The 19,120-nt window shown below is 41.9% G+C and overlaps 1 protein-coding gene across 1 annotated transcript in view; it reads left to right on the top strand.

Annotated features, from left to right (window-relative positions):
- VAMP7 (vesicle associated membrane protein 7) overlaps positions 1 to 19,120 on the top strand; it is a 68,356-nt gene that overhangs the window by 45,876 nt on the left and 3,360 nt on the right. Inside the window, exons 5-7 of the mRNA XM_036740538.1 lie at positions 3,198 to 3,288; positions 4,262 to 4,329; positions 9,448 to 9,540. Of these exons, the coding sequence (XP_036596433.1) occupies positions 3,198 to 3,288; positions 4,262 to 4,329; positions 9,448 to 9,540 (252 nt within the window). The remainder of the gene's footprint in view (positions 1 to 3,197; positions 3,289 to 4,261; positions 4,330 to 9,447; positions 9,541 to 19,120) is intronic.

Here is a 19,120-nt window from a genome sequence, read left to right as displayed (position 1 = left end):
ATTTGTGTCATAAAAACCAGGCATGTATCTTGAGGGGAGGGTGGTCAGTAGTATAAAATACAGTTAGGACCCTGAAAATTCAGACTGAGAAGAGGCCAGAGGACTTACCAAGTAGGTGACCCTTCAGAATTTCATGAATATGAGGGTGGATCTCATGAAGTTACAGGAAAGATAAATGGCTATAGAAATGGTAGCTTTGGGCATCAGGAGCTAGATTTCTTGGTGTTAGAGGGAATTACGGCAAGGAAATAGAGGGATCTGTTTAGACCTCTTATTTTTAAATTTTGACTTTTTAAGATTACCAAAGCAGAACCTGAATGCAGTCATAAGTACTTTTTGATGGGATGATTGTTTTTGTTTATTCTGGTGATTCTAAGTCACAGATAATGGACTGTTGTGTCATTTTCAGTTTGGACACTTCAATTCTAAATGGTTCTAAAGGGCTTGTTGAATTTTGGTCTGTGACAAATCAGAATGCCTTATGAAGGATATGTATGTTGTTCAAGCCAGACTAATCATTCACATTTCTATCTTAGGATTTACAAAGTGCCTTCCCTTACAACAACCCTCCAAGATATGTGTTACAAGTAGTATTGGCATTTAACTGATGAAGAAACAAAGGCTCACTGAAGTGGTTGTTTACCTCTGATCACACAGGTGGTTAGTCAAATTTGAATCCAAGTCTCTGCTGCCTCCAAATCCAGCATATTATGCTACATAATTGGTGTTTAGAGGATAGGAGGGATATCGTTTTGTGATTAGAGTTTTAATTTTAAAAAATTTTGTTTTATTTGTTCCTGTGGTCATTGCCTATTAGTGTAATGAATAGTGCTAGATTTGAAGACGTGAATTCGAATCCCATTCAGCGCTTACTTGCTCAGCTTCCTCTGCTCTGTAGTACCTGCCCTCCCTCAAAGGGTGGTTGCTGAGAGTACCAATGAGTTTTTGTTTGTAAAGCACCTCACAAACTTTCCTGAACTGCCAGCACTATAGGAATGTAATCAACATTATTTTGAGGGTTTAGGTCCCAAGGTGTACAGAGAATAACTTCTGCTGTCTTGCTCATTCAAGGCAACTTCTAATAGAACAGGATGCCCCCATATAATTTATCATTGTTTGAGAATACATTATTGCACAGAGAGGAGTTCATTAAACATCCACAACATATTGTGTAGACAATAATACAATAAGATGGATTTGGAACTGTTGGAAAGGCCAGGTTTGAAGAGTAATCATTAATGGGTCAATATCTACTTGGGAGGATGTCTTCAGTGGAGTGTCGCAGGGATCTGTACTTGGCTCCATCTGTTGAACATTTTTAACAATAACTAGGATAAAAGCCTAGCCCTGGATAGTATAAGCATCAGTTTTACAGATGGCAGCAAATTAGAAGGGAAAACTAACACATTGGATTACAGAGTCAGGATCCAAAAAGCTCTTAATTGCTAGAACATTATACTGAATCTAATAAGATGAAATTCACTGGGCACGAAGTCTTATACTTAGGTTCCAAAACTCAACTTCAAGTACAAGATGTGTCATAGGCTAATAGCATGCTAGATAAAGAGCTAGATACCTCATCTAACAGATAAGAAATGAAGCCTAGAGAGGTTAAGGAGCTCACTCGTCCAGTCAAGGGCACATTGGCAGTGAATGGCTGATCTGGCCTTTGTACCAAGTCCTATGACTTCAAATCCAGTAAACTTCCACTGTTCCTGATGCCATGGGGAAGACGTGGTTGGACATTAGTTTGTCTCAAAAAGTTTCCCGGGCTTCAGTGGCCTGCCTGTGAGTGACCCTGTGAGGCAGCACTTGGGGCTATTGCATTCCAAAGGGCAGAGTTTCCAGGAATAAGGAGGCTAGAGTCCTTCTGTGCTTTTGATCGTAAGCGCCTTGAGGGCAGGGACTAGCTTGTGTCTCCTTTTATATTCCCTGTGCTTAACTGGGAGTACCTTTTGTTGGTGCTTAATAAATGTTGATTGGCTGACTGATTGGTGACTCCCAAATCTAGAAATCCAGCCTAACCTCTCTGCTGAATTCCATTCTAAAGAGATTGATATGAATTCACCAAGAACTTAACTACCTCCTTTTTTTTATTTGGCTTTTAAATCCCCTTGCGTCTAAATGTATCTTTTCTAAAGGTTTCTTTGCCTCCTTCCTTAGTCTTGGAGGCATCCCTTCTTATGGGATGAAATATGAAAGAGAACTTTTTAGAAGTGCTTTTTTCTGACCTTTTTTATGTCCTGGTCCCCTTTGCAGTCTGGTGACACCTATGGATCTCTTCTCAGAATAATGTTTTTAAATGCTTAAAATAAAATATATAGGATTACAAAGGAAATTAATTATTTTTAAATACAGTTATCAAAATATGTTAAAAACAAGTTTATAACCCCAGGTTAACCCTGCTCAGAGACACCAGCTAATAGTACATGCAGTTTTTTCATACCCGTTGTCCTCTACTTCTGCAAGGGAGGGAAGGACGGGGCCAAGTGAGGCCATAATAATGACCTAATGATGAATTTCCTTTTTTGTTAGTTTTTTTTTCTATTTACATGATTACAGTCATTTTTAATTAAACTTCACTCTGTATCAGCTCACATGGCTACCTTTACCTGCTTCTCTGAATTCTTTATATTTATTGTATTATACATTTATTTATATAGTTCATCAGAGATGAACACACACACACACACACACACACACTGAAAACAATGCCAGGTAATCAGAGATGAACACAAAAACGTTTAAACCAACATAGGGGCAAGAGAGGGATAAAAGGGATGAATGATAGCCCAAATGTTGAAGCTTCTCAGCTCTTAACTTCATTCCTGGGTTTTGTTTTGGGTTTTTTCCCCCAGCATATTGAATGATCTTTATTCTTCCTCTGCCTCCTTCCCACTCTCTACTCACAGGTATATGTTTTATATTTTCTTGTATATTTTTTGTTATTTTTTCCTTAGTATAAAATGATGTTTTAGTACCATAGTCCTTCCTTTTCTATTTTCTGTAATGTCTCTTTCTGCTTTCTGTATTATTTCTATCTGTGATGATGGAGTTTCTGACCAAGAGGTAGGCTATACCTCTTAGTTACTAGACACACTTCTTCTCCCAGTTTTGTCATTCTTGCTAATTTTTGCAGTGTAAGTAAGTTTTCATTGTGTGTTAGGTTGCCTCACATGAACCTTCTTTTCTTATAGAAACATCACTCTGAGAACAAAAACGTGGACAAAGTGGTGGAGACTCAAGCCCAAGTGGATGAACTAAAAGGAATCATGGTCCGGAACATTGGTATGGCTTGTGGTCTAGTAGGAGAAGCCTCTAGGCAAATGGAGGGGCAGGAGCCAAGCTGCTTGGGCTCATCAGGGTTCTGTACTGGTTAGAAAGATTCTTCTGGTTTGTTTACCCCCAAGCACTGTTGTCTACTTAGGGAGATCTTGTGTAACCCTGCCTCCATATTTTCTATCTCTTCTGTATCTTCTGACCATGCTTAGATACAGAGCAAGACAAATTCCCCCCAAAAGACAAATAGTCTAACAGTGTCAGAGGTACTACATTGGTAAGTAATAAAAAAAAATAGAGTGAGGTAAATATCTCCTTGTCAATCTATACCTTAAACTATAACTTCTTTAGAAATACAAGTTTTGTAGAGAGAAAAGTATACATGACTGAGTTTGGATGCTATTAAAAAAAATCTGCCATAGTCTCCCAACTTGTGGAGTCCATTTTTGTCCTGATTTTCTCAAAGCCAAACTTGTTCTCCAAAACCTTACAAGACTAGCTTATGTTAAAATTAACTCATAACTTGCTTAGTGGTACTTAAATTGATCATTTTTCAAGATGGCGTTATTGAAGGGGATCTGAATTTTAGTCCTACATTTGATCTTTTATTAATAACTTGAATACTAATAGCTGTGAATAGTTGTTAGTTTTTAGGCATGTGATTAGAAATGATTAGAGAAATTATTGGACAAGCTACTTCCATATCTCCCTCACATTTTGCAATAGCCGTCATCTCCGAATAGAGAGAGAGCTGATGTTTTGGTCTTTCTCATTCCTTCCAGTGAGTTAAGGGTGATTAATGGTTCTGCAGTGAACAGATGCTGGCAAGAATGCCAGCCATGGAATCAGACAAATTTGGTTATGGCCAAGAACAAAATAGCAGAATTTTAAACTAGCCTCTTTTTTTCTTTTCTATTTCCCCAATTTCCCTATTCTGCTGCTTCTCCCCTCCCCTTCCCCTCCCTCCTCCCCTGCTCCCCAGATCTAGTGGCCCAACGAGGAGAAAGATTGGAGTTACTGATAGATAAAACAGAACATCTGGTAGATTCAGTAAGTATTTTGCAAGAACCACATTTGATTTGATGGCTTAGTCATTGGGGAAAATTCCAAAGTTTGGTTCCAAAACGGATTAGTTGTTATTAAATGCTTTCTACTGTGTGCCAGGCAGTATACTGGGGAAATATAAAGATGAGTAAGGAAAAGTCTCTTGACAATGAAGAGCCTACGTGTTCAAAGAGAGAGGAAAGATGTACACAGATAAGGGAGAAATCGCTTTCAGCTCCAGGGCTTAGAGAAAGCTTCATGACAGACTTTGAGTTGGACCTTAAAGGTGGGTGAAGACACTATGGACAGACACATTGTGACTAAGGAAACCTGAAGGACAGAGAGTAATTCAGAATCCCACTTGGCTTTCTCCTGTGTGGAATGTGGAAAGGAGGTAGTAGGAGCCAAAGCCAGAATTAGCCAAAGCCAGTTTGGGGAGGCCTTGAATGCAACGCTGAGGACTTTGGGCTTTAACCAGACCTTTTATCAGGTAACTCTCTATAAGCTAACACCTTTTCTATTAGTTTAGGAAGAAGGATTATCTTCATAAGCCCCAAGGGAATGGATCCCTTATGGTGGAATTTGGGGCACCTTAACTGCCAGTAGTATTATTTTGTTTTTGTGGGAGAGGAGAGGGATTCTCCACTAAAGTCTTCCTCCAAGTTCTAAAAAGCCAGGCAGGCTCTGGCCAGGCCTGCCAAGCTAGAAAGGTTTTGATGACAGACTATGTGTCTATTATTTGGGGAAGGCTGGTGACCAGGTATGTGGTTGTTTTTTGGTTTTTGTTTTGGGGTGGGGTTTTTTTGGCCACAGAAATTCATGAAATTAGAGGGGTTGTGATCTACATTGGTGGAGTGAGCATCCACACTAATGAGATCACAGTTCTTTCAAGCCTTCCTGGCCCCCCTCAGATTACATCAGCTTGGCTGGTAGCCACTTCTCTGCTTATGTAGAAGACTGGCCTTGCCTGGAGTAGCCTTAAAGCAAAACACATTTAGGGAAATGAAAATCACTTGGGAAAATCAGTTGCCATGTGCCCTTTACTCAGGGGTCACATTCATTTCATATGCTTGTTGAGAAATATATGTCTGTCATAGTTCTTGCTAACCATTAAGAGACATGGAGGTCTAAAATACATTAATATAAGGGAGAGGTAGGCGGAAGCTGCAAAGCCACCTGTAAAGCTATTGACAAATCACATAGCAATGCGCGTTCATTTTGCCCCTGTCCATTCACCATTGGCCAGGCCTATCCTTCTAGAAGCAAGTGAATGACAGCTTGGTCTGGATTATAAAACTGAAGCTTTTCCTTCTGGATAGGCAGTGAGCCTACTGACCTCAGCAGGGCTCATGATCTCCCCATGGTCCTGAAATGTGTCACTTGGAGTCAGGAAAGAACTGGGAGATCCAGCATGGGACTCCAGCTTCTCTTCTTTCCAAGGTCCTCCCTGAGATGGCACAGGTTTTCATCCCAGACTGAAGCAGCCCCTCTCTGTTTTCTCTTAATCCTCCCTTCTCCTTCCCTTAATTCTTTAAAGAGTCACACTTATTTGTCTACTTGAGGCTAGACAGGATAAAAGAAAGGCAAGAGAACTTTACCCCATTAATAGTCAATAAAGATTTTTTTTTAGAGGGCTCCCTTATTAAATAGAAATAATTTTTTTTTCCAAAGAAACGTCAGTGTCTTGGCTATGTGGGCCATTTCACTTCTTGCCAGAGTGTTCAGGGAGCCTGCATTTGTAAAATGAGAACCATGACATGACATGACATGTTCAAGGCATTCTACAATCTGCCACTAAGTGACCTTTTCAGCTTGAGATAACGGAGCTGTTATATACCGTACCCTCTAGACAAGCTAGGCAAACAGTTTGGAGAATTTTGGTGCCTTTGGATGTGCTGTTGTCAAGGTTCAGCTCAAATTACCATCTTTTCCATAAAGCCTTTCCCAGTTTCCCTGGCCACTGAAAGTGATTTCTCCATCACATATTATGTCAATAGCACTTTGTTCTCCTCTAGTTTACTTTTCATGTTCCAATTTTTAGTGTATTTATCTCCTTACAAGTTCTATGTAAGACAACTCAGACTTTGGGGGCAGTGGATCTGTCTGTCTTATCTCTGTGTTTCCTCTGATGACCAGCACTATTCATTGCATATAATAGATGCTTAATAAATGCTTATTAAATTTCAAGAAAAGGCCAGATGCTGCCAAGTACAACTCGTGTAGCTCTTTCATAGTCTATGTGGATGCAAAATAAAAGAGTGTTGATAGGTTCCTTATTAGGTCACCAAATTTAGGCTGGGATTAGATTTAAAAAAAAAAAAAGAAACATTTGGGATTGGTTTTGAAGAGTGGACATGAAATAATGCTTGTTTACCTCTCTTATATTGTATAGATTTTAAAAAAATCTTTCTCTAGTTTTGAATCAACTTAGCTTTTGATATGTTATCCTGACTTAGTTTAAGGTAAAGTAGTGGAGTTTCTTTATGGATGAATGAGATCAAAAAGCTTTGTGGTTTGAACAGAAACTGTGTGATCTGTGCTTTCCAGATGGGCAGTTGAGGTAAGCCATTCTGTTTTATTATACTCAAGTACTCAGATGGATCTGGGGATGTTCTCTCCACCAGTACAGATTCCAGTGCATCCATGCCTGCCCAGCCTGTTCAACTACTGTCCATGTTCTCCCACGAGCTTGCCAGAAGCATTCCTCCCAACATGCTAAGGGCCTTCCTCAGTGTCACCTCACATTACAAGGATGCTACAGGTGGAACACAGACTTTCCAGCTGTTATCCCTCACCACATGACCAGCTTGTCTTATTTTTCAATCATGCATTTCCCTAATAACATCCTTTACTCCTGTTTTGCAAAGTTCCTTATTTGCTTTATGTTGTAGCTTGTTCACATCCACCATGAGTTTTTCCTTGCCTGTAGTGCAATATTTATTTTCGAATCTTCAGAGACTACTGTGTTCCACACCTCTATGATATTGGTATTATATTGGTATTGAAAAGATAGACCTTTGTTTCTGGGAGAAATTTGGGATTATTAAGAGAGCTTTGCAATTTCCTAAAGGTAACCTAGCCTTCTCTCCTCTTTGTGTTGAATTCTGAGCCCAACTAAATGTCTATTTGTATAGTGTATCTCTCTGTACTGATAGACATGTTTTCAACTTGGTAATAGACATTCTTCGTTCACTTGGTTTTTCCTGTGTGGATGGTTAGTTCAGACTTGTCCTCATTGTTGCAAATTTCTTCCAGGAGGCTCTGCCCCTCCATCACAGTAGTGAATACCTGGTACAGTCATAACCCTCTCTAATAATTTTGCTGCATAGAAAGGAGACACCTTGTTGGAAGAAATGGTACTTTGCTTTATCAAATTAAATGCTTTTCATTGTATTCTCAGTATCTCTTAGTCAATTGCATGATCTAGAGCTGGAAGGGGCCTTAGAGGTTATCTAATCCCAACTCCTTCATTTGACAGATGAGGAAACTGAAGCTCAGAAGTTAAGTGCCACAGGTAGTAAGTATTAGAGCTGGGATTGGAACTCCAAGTTTTATGGTCTTTCCACTATACCACACTGCCTCCGATAAAATCCTCCTTACTACTCTGAGTGTATATAGATAGCTACTTCAAGAGTAACATGGTAATCGCCACATCAGTAAGAAATCATTTCCTGTCAAAATATAAATCCATTTCACTTTTTGTAATGTTACTTAGCACTCATCCTGTCTAGCACCTAGCGATTCTCTTCTCCAAGATTCGTGATGTAGAGGCATGAGGCTTCTGTGTACAGTCTACGAGTCTTTAGCCTTTTTCAGTTCTTATTCCTAAACTGTGCTTTCCAGTATATTTCTCACCATCCTTGCTAGTCCCACCTTTTCATTGAAGAGTCCCAGTACCAAAACCTCTGTTGACCTAGTTCTATGTAGAAAGTCTCTCCCTCTTCATTCTTTACAATAACTATTGGTACATAAGCTGCAGTGACTCTGGTGGTCTTTTTTGCAGATGCTTATCATGAGCAGTGCAGTGTGAGATGAAAAACTGTGTAGTATGCCTTTGGGCAACTCTGTCAACTCCTTTGTCTGTCTGAGGAGTGCCTTCCACCATCTTTCCGTTTGGTGGCAACTTCCTTCTTTCTTCTGGCTCTATTTATAGCCAGAATTTCAAGATTGATAGGATCCTGGTCCTGAAACAGTATGTCTGCTTGTTGATCTTGGGACAAGGATCTCATATTTCGAGTCCCAATGGCCAAGTTAAAGTTTATAGACAGTTGGAAAACTGGGATTCTTAGCTCCTTTGTCAGATCTCTTTGCTGCCGCTTGCCTACCATCACTGCAAAGGCCACACAGATTTAAGGGCTACTTTGTGTTTGTTTCATGGATCACCATGAAATCCTCCCCAGTGGGCAGCCTCCTGGTGATGAGTCTCTCTGCCCTTAGTGAGAACTGATTAAGGGGCTCCAATTCAAGTTTTACTTTTCTTTCAACCATTGCAGTGTGAGCAGCTTAGTCGTAGAAATAGCATTACAACTAAATGTCAGCTTTTGTTAAAGAGTCCCAAGTGCTGACATTTTTCATAGCTGCCGAAATGTTAAGGGAAAAGATTTGCCATATTTTACAGACCTTTAACCAAAGCTCATAGGGATGAGGAAGTTCCATTTGACTGCTAAAGTTTGTTTAGCCTTTTCCCCCACCTCTCATCCTTTCTCAGTGTTCAGTGTCACCAGGAAGCAGTATGGTCTGTGTTTTCCCAGGCAGCAGCTGGAGGGCCTTTAATAGTTCTAACCAAAATGAAATGGGGCAGTAAGATGACAGTAGAGAAAGAGGGGACATTATCAGTTGGGAGGTGAAGTTTGGAACCCAAGTTGAGTTTCTTTTTTCCAACAGATTGCTTGCTATTGGCCTTGTTTAGAGTAGATACTGTTTTGTCCCCCTTTGTGTTTCTTGCTCACCTTTCTCTACTTAGAAGTCAAACATTTTAAAGAAACAATAAAGAAAATGTTCAAGCCTAATTTTATATGTATGCTCAACAGAGCTTTCTGGGAGAGGCAAGATGTATTTTAGGAGTTACTGAGAGAATGGAATATTGAATATTACGGATCAAACTCTTCGCTCATTTTCTTCTAGTCAGTCACCTTCAAAACTACTAGCAGGAACCTTGCCAGAGCCATGTGTATGAAGAACCTGAAGCTCACCGTCATCATCATCATCGCAGCAATGGTAAGTTCAGGAGCTTCTCTATGCTGTCCTGTGAGTGTGGGCAGCTTCAGTTGTCCTTAGAGAAGGTGAGCTGCTGAGAAATTGCTTCATAGTCACTAAGCAAGAGGTCGGATGTCTGCTCTAAATGGACCTTTCTCACTAAAAGGTTGACAAGATAATGAAAATGATCTCTGTAGCTTCCATAGGCCATGTGAAAATACTTCAGTATGCACTGTGATCTCATGTGATTTCATTCATGTAGTAGTGTCCTCCAGATGGATTGTGGAGGTCACATCTTGTATAGGCCATGTCTTCCTATCAATCCTCCACAAGGAGTCTACCCGAAATGCTGGCAGCCTCCCTCTCAATCTCTTGACATTGGGTCAAGATAAATGGGGCCTCCAGGCTCCTTGCTCTCACCAATGACCAATTCCCCTTCTTTTTTAGTTATAAATCTGGAGGGTGCTGAGAATCTCACAGTTTTTAGAAAACCTATAATCTCCAATTTTAGCTGCTCCTTGTTGGTCCTCTGAATCTGAGACACAAATAACAATGCCATGATTAAAACCTAGGAAGTTCTACCCTGATACTAGAAAACTGAATTTTCAGTTTCAGGGGTAAAAGCACTTAAGGAGGATCCCTATCCTTTCAAAGCATGTGGCTGGCATGAATCAGGTCAATCAAGAAGCATTTATTAATTATGTGCGAGACACTGCTGGGCACTGGGTATATAAAGAAATGCAAAAGATAGTCCTTGTCCTTGAAATTACAATCTATAGGGGGAGACAACAAACAAATACTTAAAAGCAAGCTATGTAAAGAATAAATAGGAAATAATTAACAAAGAAGGGCACTAGAGTTAAGAGGGGTTGGAAAAGGCATCCTGTAAAAGATGGGAATTCAATTGGAACTTAAACTAGACAAATCAGTAGGTGAGTTGAGGAGGGAGAGCATTCCATCCATGGAAGACAGCTAGAGAAAATTGCAGGAACTGAGAGATGAAGGGTCTTGTTTGTGGAACAAACAGCCAAGAGGCCAGTGTCACTGGATTAAAGGGCACATGCCAGGGAGTAAGGTATAAGAAGATTAAAAAGATAGGAGGGCCAGGTCATGAAGGGCTTTGAATGCCAAACATGATTTTGGATTTGATCCTAAAGATTATAGGGAGCCACTGGAGTTTACTGAGTAGGGAGTGACGTGGGCAGACCAGCATACTGCAAGGCTACTGTAGTCCAGGTGTGAGGCGATGAGGATCTGCGCCAGGGCGATGACAGTGTCAGAGGAGAGAAGAGAGCGTATTCAAGAGATGTTGCAAAGGGCAAATTGTCAAGCTTTGACAACAGATTGGATATGGGCGTGAGAGGGAGTGAGGAGTCCAGTATGACTCCTAGGTTGGAAGCTTGGGGGATTGGGAAGATAGTGGTGACTTCAACAGTAATAGGGAAGGTAGGGGGAGGTTTAGAGGAAAAGAGTTCCATTTTGTCCATGTTGAGTTTAAAATGTCTACTGGACATCTAGTTCAAGATGTCTGAAAGGCAGTTGGAGATGGGAGCTTGGAGCTTAATAGGGAGATTGGGGCAGGAAAGATAGATCTGAGAATCATCGGCATAGAGATAATAATTAAATCTATGAGAGCTGATTAGGTCCCCAAGGGAAGTAGGATAGAGAGAGGAGAGAAGAGGGCCCAGGACAGAGCCCTGAGGGTCACCTATGGTTAGAGATAATGATCTGGAGAAGGATCCAGCAAAGGAGACAGAAGAGGAACAATCAGAGATGTAGGAGGAGAACCAGGACAGGGAGGGTGTCCTAGAGACCTAGAGAGAAGAGAGTGATCAGCAGTGTCAAAGGCTGCTGCAGAGGGGTCAAGGAGAATGAGAATTGAGAGAAGGCCATGAATACTCATTTCTGGGCAGTGTGCCTCAGAATGGGTATTTCATACAGGCAGTTGGACAACCAAATATTTGACTCATATATCATGTACAAGAAATTTTCCTTTTAGCCTTTGCTTCTCCCTCTTTTTCTCCTCACTGCTACACACTCCACCACTGGCTCTGTCCTGCCTCCTCCACTCTGTCACCTCCACAGGGACAGCTGGCAACAGGTAAAAAAGAGAGAAACAGAGGTAAAACCCCTGTCCTAGACCATTTCCCTGTCCCATCGCCCAGCCCCATTTTGGAGGGTCTATCACAGGCCAGAAGAACTACTACCAGGGGAGCTTGGACTATACTATAGCATGAAAGACTCATGCTACAAGCTTTCTGACAAGCTTTCGTTAGTCACCTACTATGTGCCAGATGCCTCCCCTCAAGGAGCCTCCCTTCTGGTAAATACCATTGGAGGACAAAAGAGAGCATTAAGGAAGCAATGAGGAAAGACTTTACAAAGGAAGTGGGGCAGGGGGGAGGAAGGGTGTACCTCAAGTACAGGAGCCAGCCCTAGCATGGGCACGGAGGTGGGAGATGGCTTATTTGGCTGCAGCTGGAGTATGTGAGGGGGAGTGATGTGAAGGAAGTCTAGAAAAGTCAGCTGAGTGCCTTCTCTTGGCAGATAGCAGGTCATAGACTGTAGGTGAAGAATGAGGCCCACATTGTCAGACAGAGGCAGTGTGCTGCTTTGTTTTGCCCAGCTATACTTCTTTGTCACAAAGGGGAGTTCAAAGTGGGGTAAGAGGCAGCAAGTTATTGGGAGTGACAGAAGGAAACATGTTACCACTAACTTTTTTTGCTTTTTTGAAGAGAGAAAGGCAGGGAAGGTTAAAGAAGTAGATGCTGCAGTCAGGGGAAAATACGTATTGTGTTTGAGTCATGTTCACTTAGAGATTACCTACTACGTAGATCCAGGTAGGCACAGCCAGGTAGAAATACCCAGGAGCCAACTGGTGATTTGGGCCTGGATTTTAGGAGAGTCATCTGTATAGAAATAATTGAACCCATGGGAGAAGACATAGAATGAAAAAAGAAGAGGGTCCAGAACAAAACTGGGGACAACACCCATGAGAGACTCTTGGGTGATAGCCCAATAAAAACGAGTTGAAAGAAAGAGTCTAGTGGGCAGGAGGAGAACTAAGAGAGCAAGAGAAGAAGGAGGGAGTGGGTGGTCAGTGGTGGCAGATGCTACAGCAGAGTCCCAAAGGATCAGGACCATCCTTCTAGACTAGAGCAAAAGCATAGAAAACCAAGGATGGATGAAATAGAGGGACTGGGAGGTTTGGAGTAGGAGAGAAGAGGGACCTTCCCCCAGATGGCTTCTGTTTGCTCAGATCTTCTTCAGTAAAAGCCTTGAGAAGAGAAGGTATGGAACATCTGCTGTGGGATTACAATTCATTGCATTCCATTTATTGATTATTCATCAGCAACAAAATAAAAGCAGAGCTTTGCCGCAGCCTTCCCACCTCTAATTGGCTAACAAATTTGTAGTTTTATGACTCATGCTGACTCTACTGAATAGCATGCAAGAAGAAGCAGAAAAGGTGAATGGTGGGGGGTAACCCAGAACCAAGAGTTAGGCCAAGGGCTCAAGGGGAACTGGTTAGCTATAGCTTCAAGACTTCAAAGAGAGGGAAATAAAGCCCAAGAAGGAATGATGGCTTGGAACAGGCCTGAAGGCAGAGGGAGAAGAGATTGGTTAGAAAGTGGTGGTCTGAGGAATTTAAGAGCTCTGGAATGTAGCAGCGATTCCAGATGAGAACTCTGAATGTACTTGAGATCTACAGTGCTATTAGACCTCTTAGATACCGTTTCTGTGGGAAAATACATTCGGAGTTCCAAGCAACTAATTTGTAAACAGACTTTTGAAATATAATCCATTCAAAAATGGGATGCTGTCTCCAGTGATAATACAGGCAGAGCCCCATGTGAGTGTCCATATTGGAGGATACTACAGGTTACTCTAGATCAAGGCTTGAAAACTTTTTCCTCTCAGGGCCTCTTTAGTGCTTCTTAAACTGTGGGTCGTGGCCCCAAATGGAGTGTAAGAAGCACTGCTCTAGATGGTTTTGCATTGAGTCAAAACTCTTAGTGGAAATCCAGACCTTAACAACAGTGGATTATTCTGATGTAGTTGCACCACCTGCTTCACTGGGTTGCGAGGAAAGCACTTTGTAAACCTTAAAGCATTTTAGAAGTTAGGAATTGCTCTTATTTATTAGTTAAATTACTCAAGGATATCTTGGACTGGCCCATCATAGTCCCCTGAATAGATATCAGCATCATGTGGGCTTTTGGCTTCCAAAGTCCTACCAATTCAGCCTGAGTCCCAGAACTTCTATGGTTAGGCCTAGCTAGTCCTGCAGCACACCACAAACACAAGAACAAATCTACTGGATCAGATTCATTCTTTCTTCAGGCCAGGATGCTGTCTTGGATTTGCCCTTATTTCCAACCCTACATTCCCCACTCTAGTCAAGTCAGCTTTCTTCTACATCTCTCACATGCCTTACTTGGAAGTTCTGAACTAGCCACATGCTAGAATTGGGTTTTGCCCTGGCAGAAATCATGCAGCTGTGCTGACTTGAGTGACTGGGACCACTACAGATTTATGTTGTACAGTCTCAACCGGACCCTCATTGAAGCTAAGCAATCTTTTTGCCTTGTCTCCTTAATTAACTTGCTATCCTACTCTCTACAGAGGCTCTTGCAAACCTTTTCGTCCCTTCTCAAACCTCCCATGACTCCCCTTTCCCCAACCTTCTCAGGTGAGAACCTTTCCTTTTGTTTTAATGAAAAAACTGAGGACATTCACCAAGATCTCTTTCTTCTCCCATCCTTCTTATCTCACATTATTCAAATGCCTTCTATCATTCTCCTTCACTCTTGCCTCACATGATGAGGTTGCTGTTCTTGCACTGGACTTCAGTGAATCTGGAAGAGAGAATGTCTCACTTAAATCCAGTTCATGTGAAAGTCAAGACATCACCTGTGGTGTCATTGGTCCTCTTTGAAAACGAAGGATGAACAACAACCCCCTCTACATGCACAAGTAATCCCCATCTTCTCCAACAAATCATATCCCCTCCCCCCCATCATCCTCCCTCTGTCCTTTCAATCTCTTGCGTCCTTACTGTCTGCAAACATGTCAACCCTATCTGCAATAAAATTGTTTGATCCATCCATCCATATTCACCTTATCTCCCCTCCCTTGTGTGGTTTACCTCTTTGAAAATGCTGAGTCTGCAATAGGTGGCTCCACTTCCTATCTTCTCACTTTCTTATTAATTCTCTACAATCTGCTTTCTGACTTCATCATTCAACTGAAATGGCTCTCTCTGTAGTTACCAGTGATCTCCTTATTGCTAAATTCAATGGCCCTTCTCAATCTTCATCCTTCTATACCTCACCTTTGATGCTGTTGATCACTCTCTCTCCTTGATACTCTCTAGGTTTTGGGGATATAACTCTCTACTGGTTCTCTTCCTATCTGCCCACTCTTTCTCAGTCTCCTTTATTGGACCTTTATCCAACTTGTACCCTCAGTTAGAGGGTTTCTCCCAGGACTCTCTCCTGGCTTCTCTCCTCCCTCTATCCTACTTCATTTGGTGATCTCACTGGCTCCCATGCATTGAATTATCATCTCTATGCTGATGATTCTCAAATCAGCTTATCCAGCCCTAACTTCCTTGCTGATGTCTAGACTCCAGTCAGCTACCTGTTAGACATCTCACTCTAGATGCCCTATATACATCTTAAGCTTAATATGCCCCAGATGGAACTTATCATGTTTCCCCTTAGACCCTCCCCCCTCCCACCTTCTCTGTTACTGTCACGGGCATAACCGTACTCCCATTCTCTCAGGCTCACAATCTAGAAGTCATCCTGGACTCCTCACTCTCAACCCCACACCCCCCACCCAGATCCAAGCTATATCCATATTGCCAAGGCCTGTTGAGTTGACCTCTGCAGCATCTCTCACATATGCTCCCTTCTCTCCTCTGTCACTGCCCCCACCCTGGTGCAGGCCCTCTTTACCTCATGACTGGACTGTTGCAGTAGCTGCTCGTGGGTCTGCCTGCCTCAAGCCTCTCCCCATCCTCCATTCAGAGACCAAAGTGCTTTTCCTAAATCAAAGGTATGATCATGTCACCCTCCTGCTCAGTAAACTCCAGTGGCTCCCTGTCATCTCTAGGATCAAATACAAAATCCTCTGCCATTTAAAACTTTATAACTTAACCCCTCTGCCCCCTTTCCAGTCTTTTTACACTTTACTCCCTGCCATGTACTCTTCGACACAGTGACACTGGCCTCCTGGCTGTCCATGAACAAAACACTCCATCTCTTGGATCTGAGCATTCTCTCCAGCTGACCCCCATGCCTGAAATGCTCTCCCTCCTTTCCTCCAACTTCTGACCTCCCAGGCTTCCTTTAAGTCCTGGCAAAAATCCTACCTTCCTACAGGAAGCCTTCCCCAACCCCTTCTAATTCTAGTGCCTTCCCTCTGTTAATTATTTCCCATTCATCCTGTTTGTACATATTTCTTTGCTTGGTATTTCCCACATTAGACTCTGAGCTCCTTGAGGTCAGGGATTGGCTATTGCCTTTCTTTGTATCTCTAGTGCTCAGCACAGTGCTTGGCACATATTGGGCACTTAATAAGTGCTTATTGGCTAGTTGACTGACTAGCGGAAAGTATATGAGACTGCCTGATAAAAACTGCCTGATAAGAGATTTCAAGTTTTTGCTGCTTGTACTTTGAGCTCATTTCCTTACCTGCTTACCAAGCTTTTGCCCTAGGTCTTGTCTTGCTTTCACCTTCACTTTCTATGTGTATTCCATGATTCCTCAACTGCTTATTGACCTGATGCTCCTTTCTTTAATCCAATCCAAAAAGCACTTTTTTTCACTTCAATCTTTTTTTTGTTTTTTTTTATTTAATATTTTTAGTTTTCAGCATTGATTTTCACAAAAGTTTGAATTACAAATTTTCTCCCCATTTCTACCCTCCCCCCCACTCCAAGATGGCAAATATTCTGGTTGCCCCGTTCCCCAGTCAGCCCTCCCTTCTATCACCCCAGTCCCCCCCCATCCCCTTTTCCCTTACTTTCTTGTAGGGCAAGATATATTTCTACGCCCCATTGCCTGTATATCTTATTTCCTAGTTGCATGCAAAAACTTTTATTTTTAAACATCTGTTTTTAAAACTTTGAGTTCCAAATTCTTTCCACTCTTCCCTCCCAACCCACCCTCCCTAAGAAAGCAAGCAATTCCACATAGGCCACATGCGTATCATTATGTAAAACCCTTCCACAATACTCATGTTGTGAAAGACTAACTATATTTTGCTCCTTCCTATCCTATCTCCCTTTATTCAATTTTCTCCCTTGACCCTGTCCCTTTTCGAAAATGTTTGTTTTTGATTACCTCCTCCCCCTATCTGTCCTCCCTTCTATCGTTCCCCCTTTTTTGTCTCCTTCCTCCTTCTTTCCTATGGAGTAAGATACCCAATTGAGTGTATATGTTATTCCCTCCTCAGGTCAAATATGACGAGAGCAAGATTCACTCATTCCCCCTCACCTGCCCCCTCTTCCCTTCCTACACAACTGCTTTTTCTTGCCACTTTTATGTGAGATAGTTTACCCCATTCTATCTCTCTCTTTCTCCTCTCAATATATTCCTTTCTCAGCCCTTAATTTGATTTTTTTTTTAGATATCATCCCTTCATATACAACTCACCCTGTGCCCTCTGTCATACACACACACACACACACACACACACACACACATATATGTATACGTATGTATGTATGTATATTCCCTTCAGCTACCCTAATACTGAGGTCTCATGAATCATACACATCATCTTTCCATGTAGGAATGTAAGCAAAACAGTTCAAAGTTAGTAAGTCCCTTATGATTTCTCTTTCCTGTTTACCTTTTCATGCTTCTCTTGATTCTTGTGTTTGAAAGTCAGATTTCCTATTCAGCTCTGGTCTTTACACTGAGAAAGCTTGAAAGCCCTCTATTTTATTGAAAGTCTATATTTTGCTTTGGAGCATGATACTCAGTTTTGCTGGGTAGGTGATTCTAGGTTTTAATCCTAGCTCCATTGACCTCTGGAATATCATGTTCCAAGCCCTTCGATCCCTTAATGTGGAAGCTGCTAGATCTCATGTTGCCAAAAAGCACTTTTTAAGTGGCAGTTCTAGGTCAGGCCCTTTAGGAGGTGCCATCCTTGCTCTTAAGGATCTTGAATTCTCCCAGGAGTATACAAGCCATAAACAGATAACGTTTGAGGAGGGAGAGCAAACTTTCAAAAGAGTTCCTATAGAAAATTGTGCGTAAGCTAAGCCTTGAATTCAGATGGGGATTCTGAGCATCAGGGGCCTTCTAGGCATGCAGACGACCTATGCCAAGGTCTTAAGGAAGGAGCTGGAGCATCCAGGATGTTGTACAGTAAATAGGCCAGTTTGTTGGGAACATCAAATCTGCAAAGGGAACTAATGTACCTGGCAAGGCAGGTTGGAGCTGTATCGTAAAGGGCTTGAAGTTCCAAGCTGAAGACATTTGAAATTTATCCTAGAGGCAATAGAGGAGAACTGCTGAACATTATTGAGCAGAGAAGTGAGGTGGATGGATTGGAGAGGGAGATGCCGTGTAAGTGCTGATGACAGCTTGTGCCAGAGTGGTGACCATGGGAGTATAGATGCAAGCTAGTGATATTGTTAAAGAAAGATCCACAAGACATGCCTACTGATTGGCTAACTGGAAGGGTGGTGGGCCTCTCAGAACCTCAGTTCTTCCACAAACCCTTAGTTTTCCTGAGCTTGACATGCCTGTCTTTCTTACTGATCTCCTGTCAGTCATTGTGACACGGTTGGAGCGTGTTAGGCATCTATGATGTCAAGCTCGAAAGATTTGCTCAATGACTTGCATAATGGTAGAGATGGTCTGCTAATAGCATGAAAGTGGGAGGTGGGTGGTCAGGACCTAGAATGTCATGATAAGCAGTGATCAAAATGCCACTTCACACTTAGCAAGGGTGAATGTAAAGCCCTGTGGCCCAGGGTGCAAAAATGTCAGCTGCATTAGTACAGGGTGTAAGGAAAAGACAGTACAAAGGACTGTGGGAGCTTCAATGGGGACCATCAGTGTCATGTGCTAGTCAAAAAAGCAGAGTGACCCTATGCTGGTGTTACTTTAGAAATACAATGGCGAGAACAAGGAAAGTGTTAGACTTTCTATCCCCTGCCCTACTCCAGACAACATTGGGAGTGGTCAGTTCTTGGTGCCACATATTTGGAGAGACAGTAATCAAAAGCTGTATTACTTCCAGAGGAAGATGACTAAGCTTCGGAGGAGGGGAGAAGACCTTAAACTGTGCCATGTAAGGTTCAGTTAAAGAAACTGACATCTAACCTAGGAAAGAGAGGATTTGGGGTTTGGATTGGGGGAAAGACTGGATTATTGGTTTCAAATGTTTAAAGAACTATCATATTGAAAGGAGATTAGGAAGCTAAGATTTAGAGCTACAAAAGATTTACTTCATCCCCATCATCTTACAGATGAAGAAACTGAGGACTAGAAAGATTCAACAACTTGCCTGGGGTAAAGCAGAAGAGTCAAGATGAGTTTAAAATTTTGTTTGGTCCCAGAAGGCAGAATTGAGACTG

Source organism: Trichosurus vulpecula (assembly GCF_011100635.1).
Source record: "Trichosurus vulpecula isolate mTriVul1 chromosome X unlocalized genomic scaffold, mTriVul1.pri SUPER_X_unloc_2, whole genome shotgun sequence".
In the NCBI taxonomy this organism is placed as follows: Eukaryota; Metazoa; Chordata; class Mammalia; order Diprotodontia; family Phalangeridae; genus Trichosurus; species Trichosurus vulpecula.
Note: the sequence above shows the minus strand (reverse complement) of the source record. Positions and strands in the feature narration are given on the sequence as shown.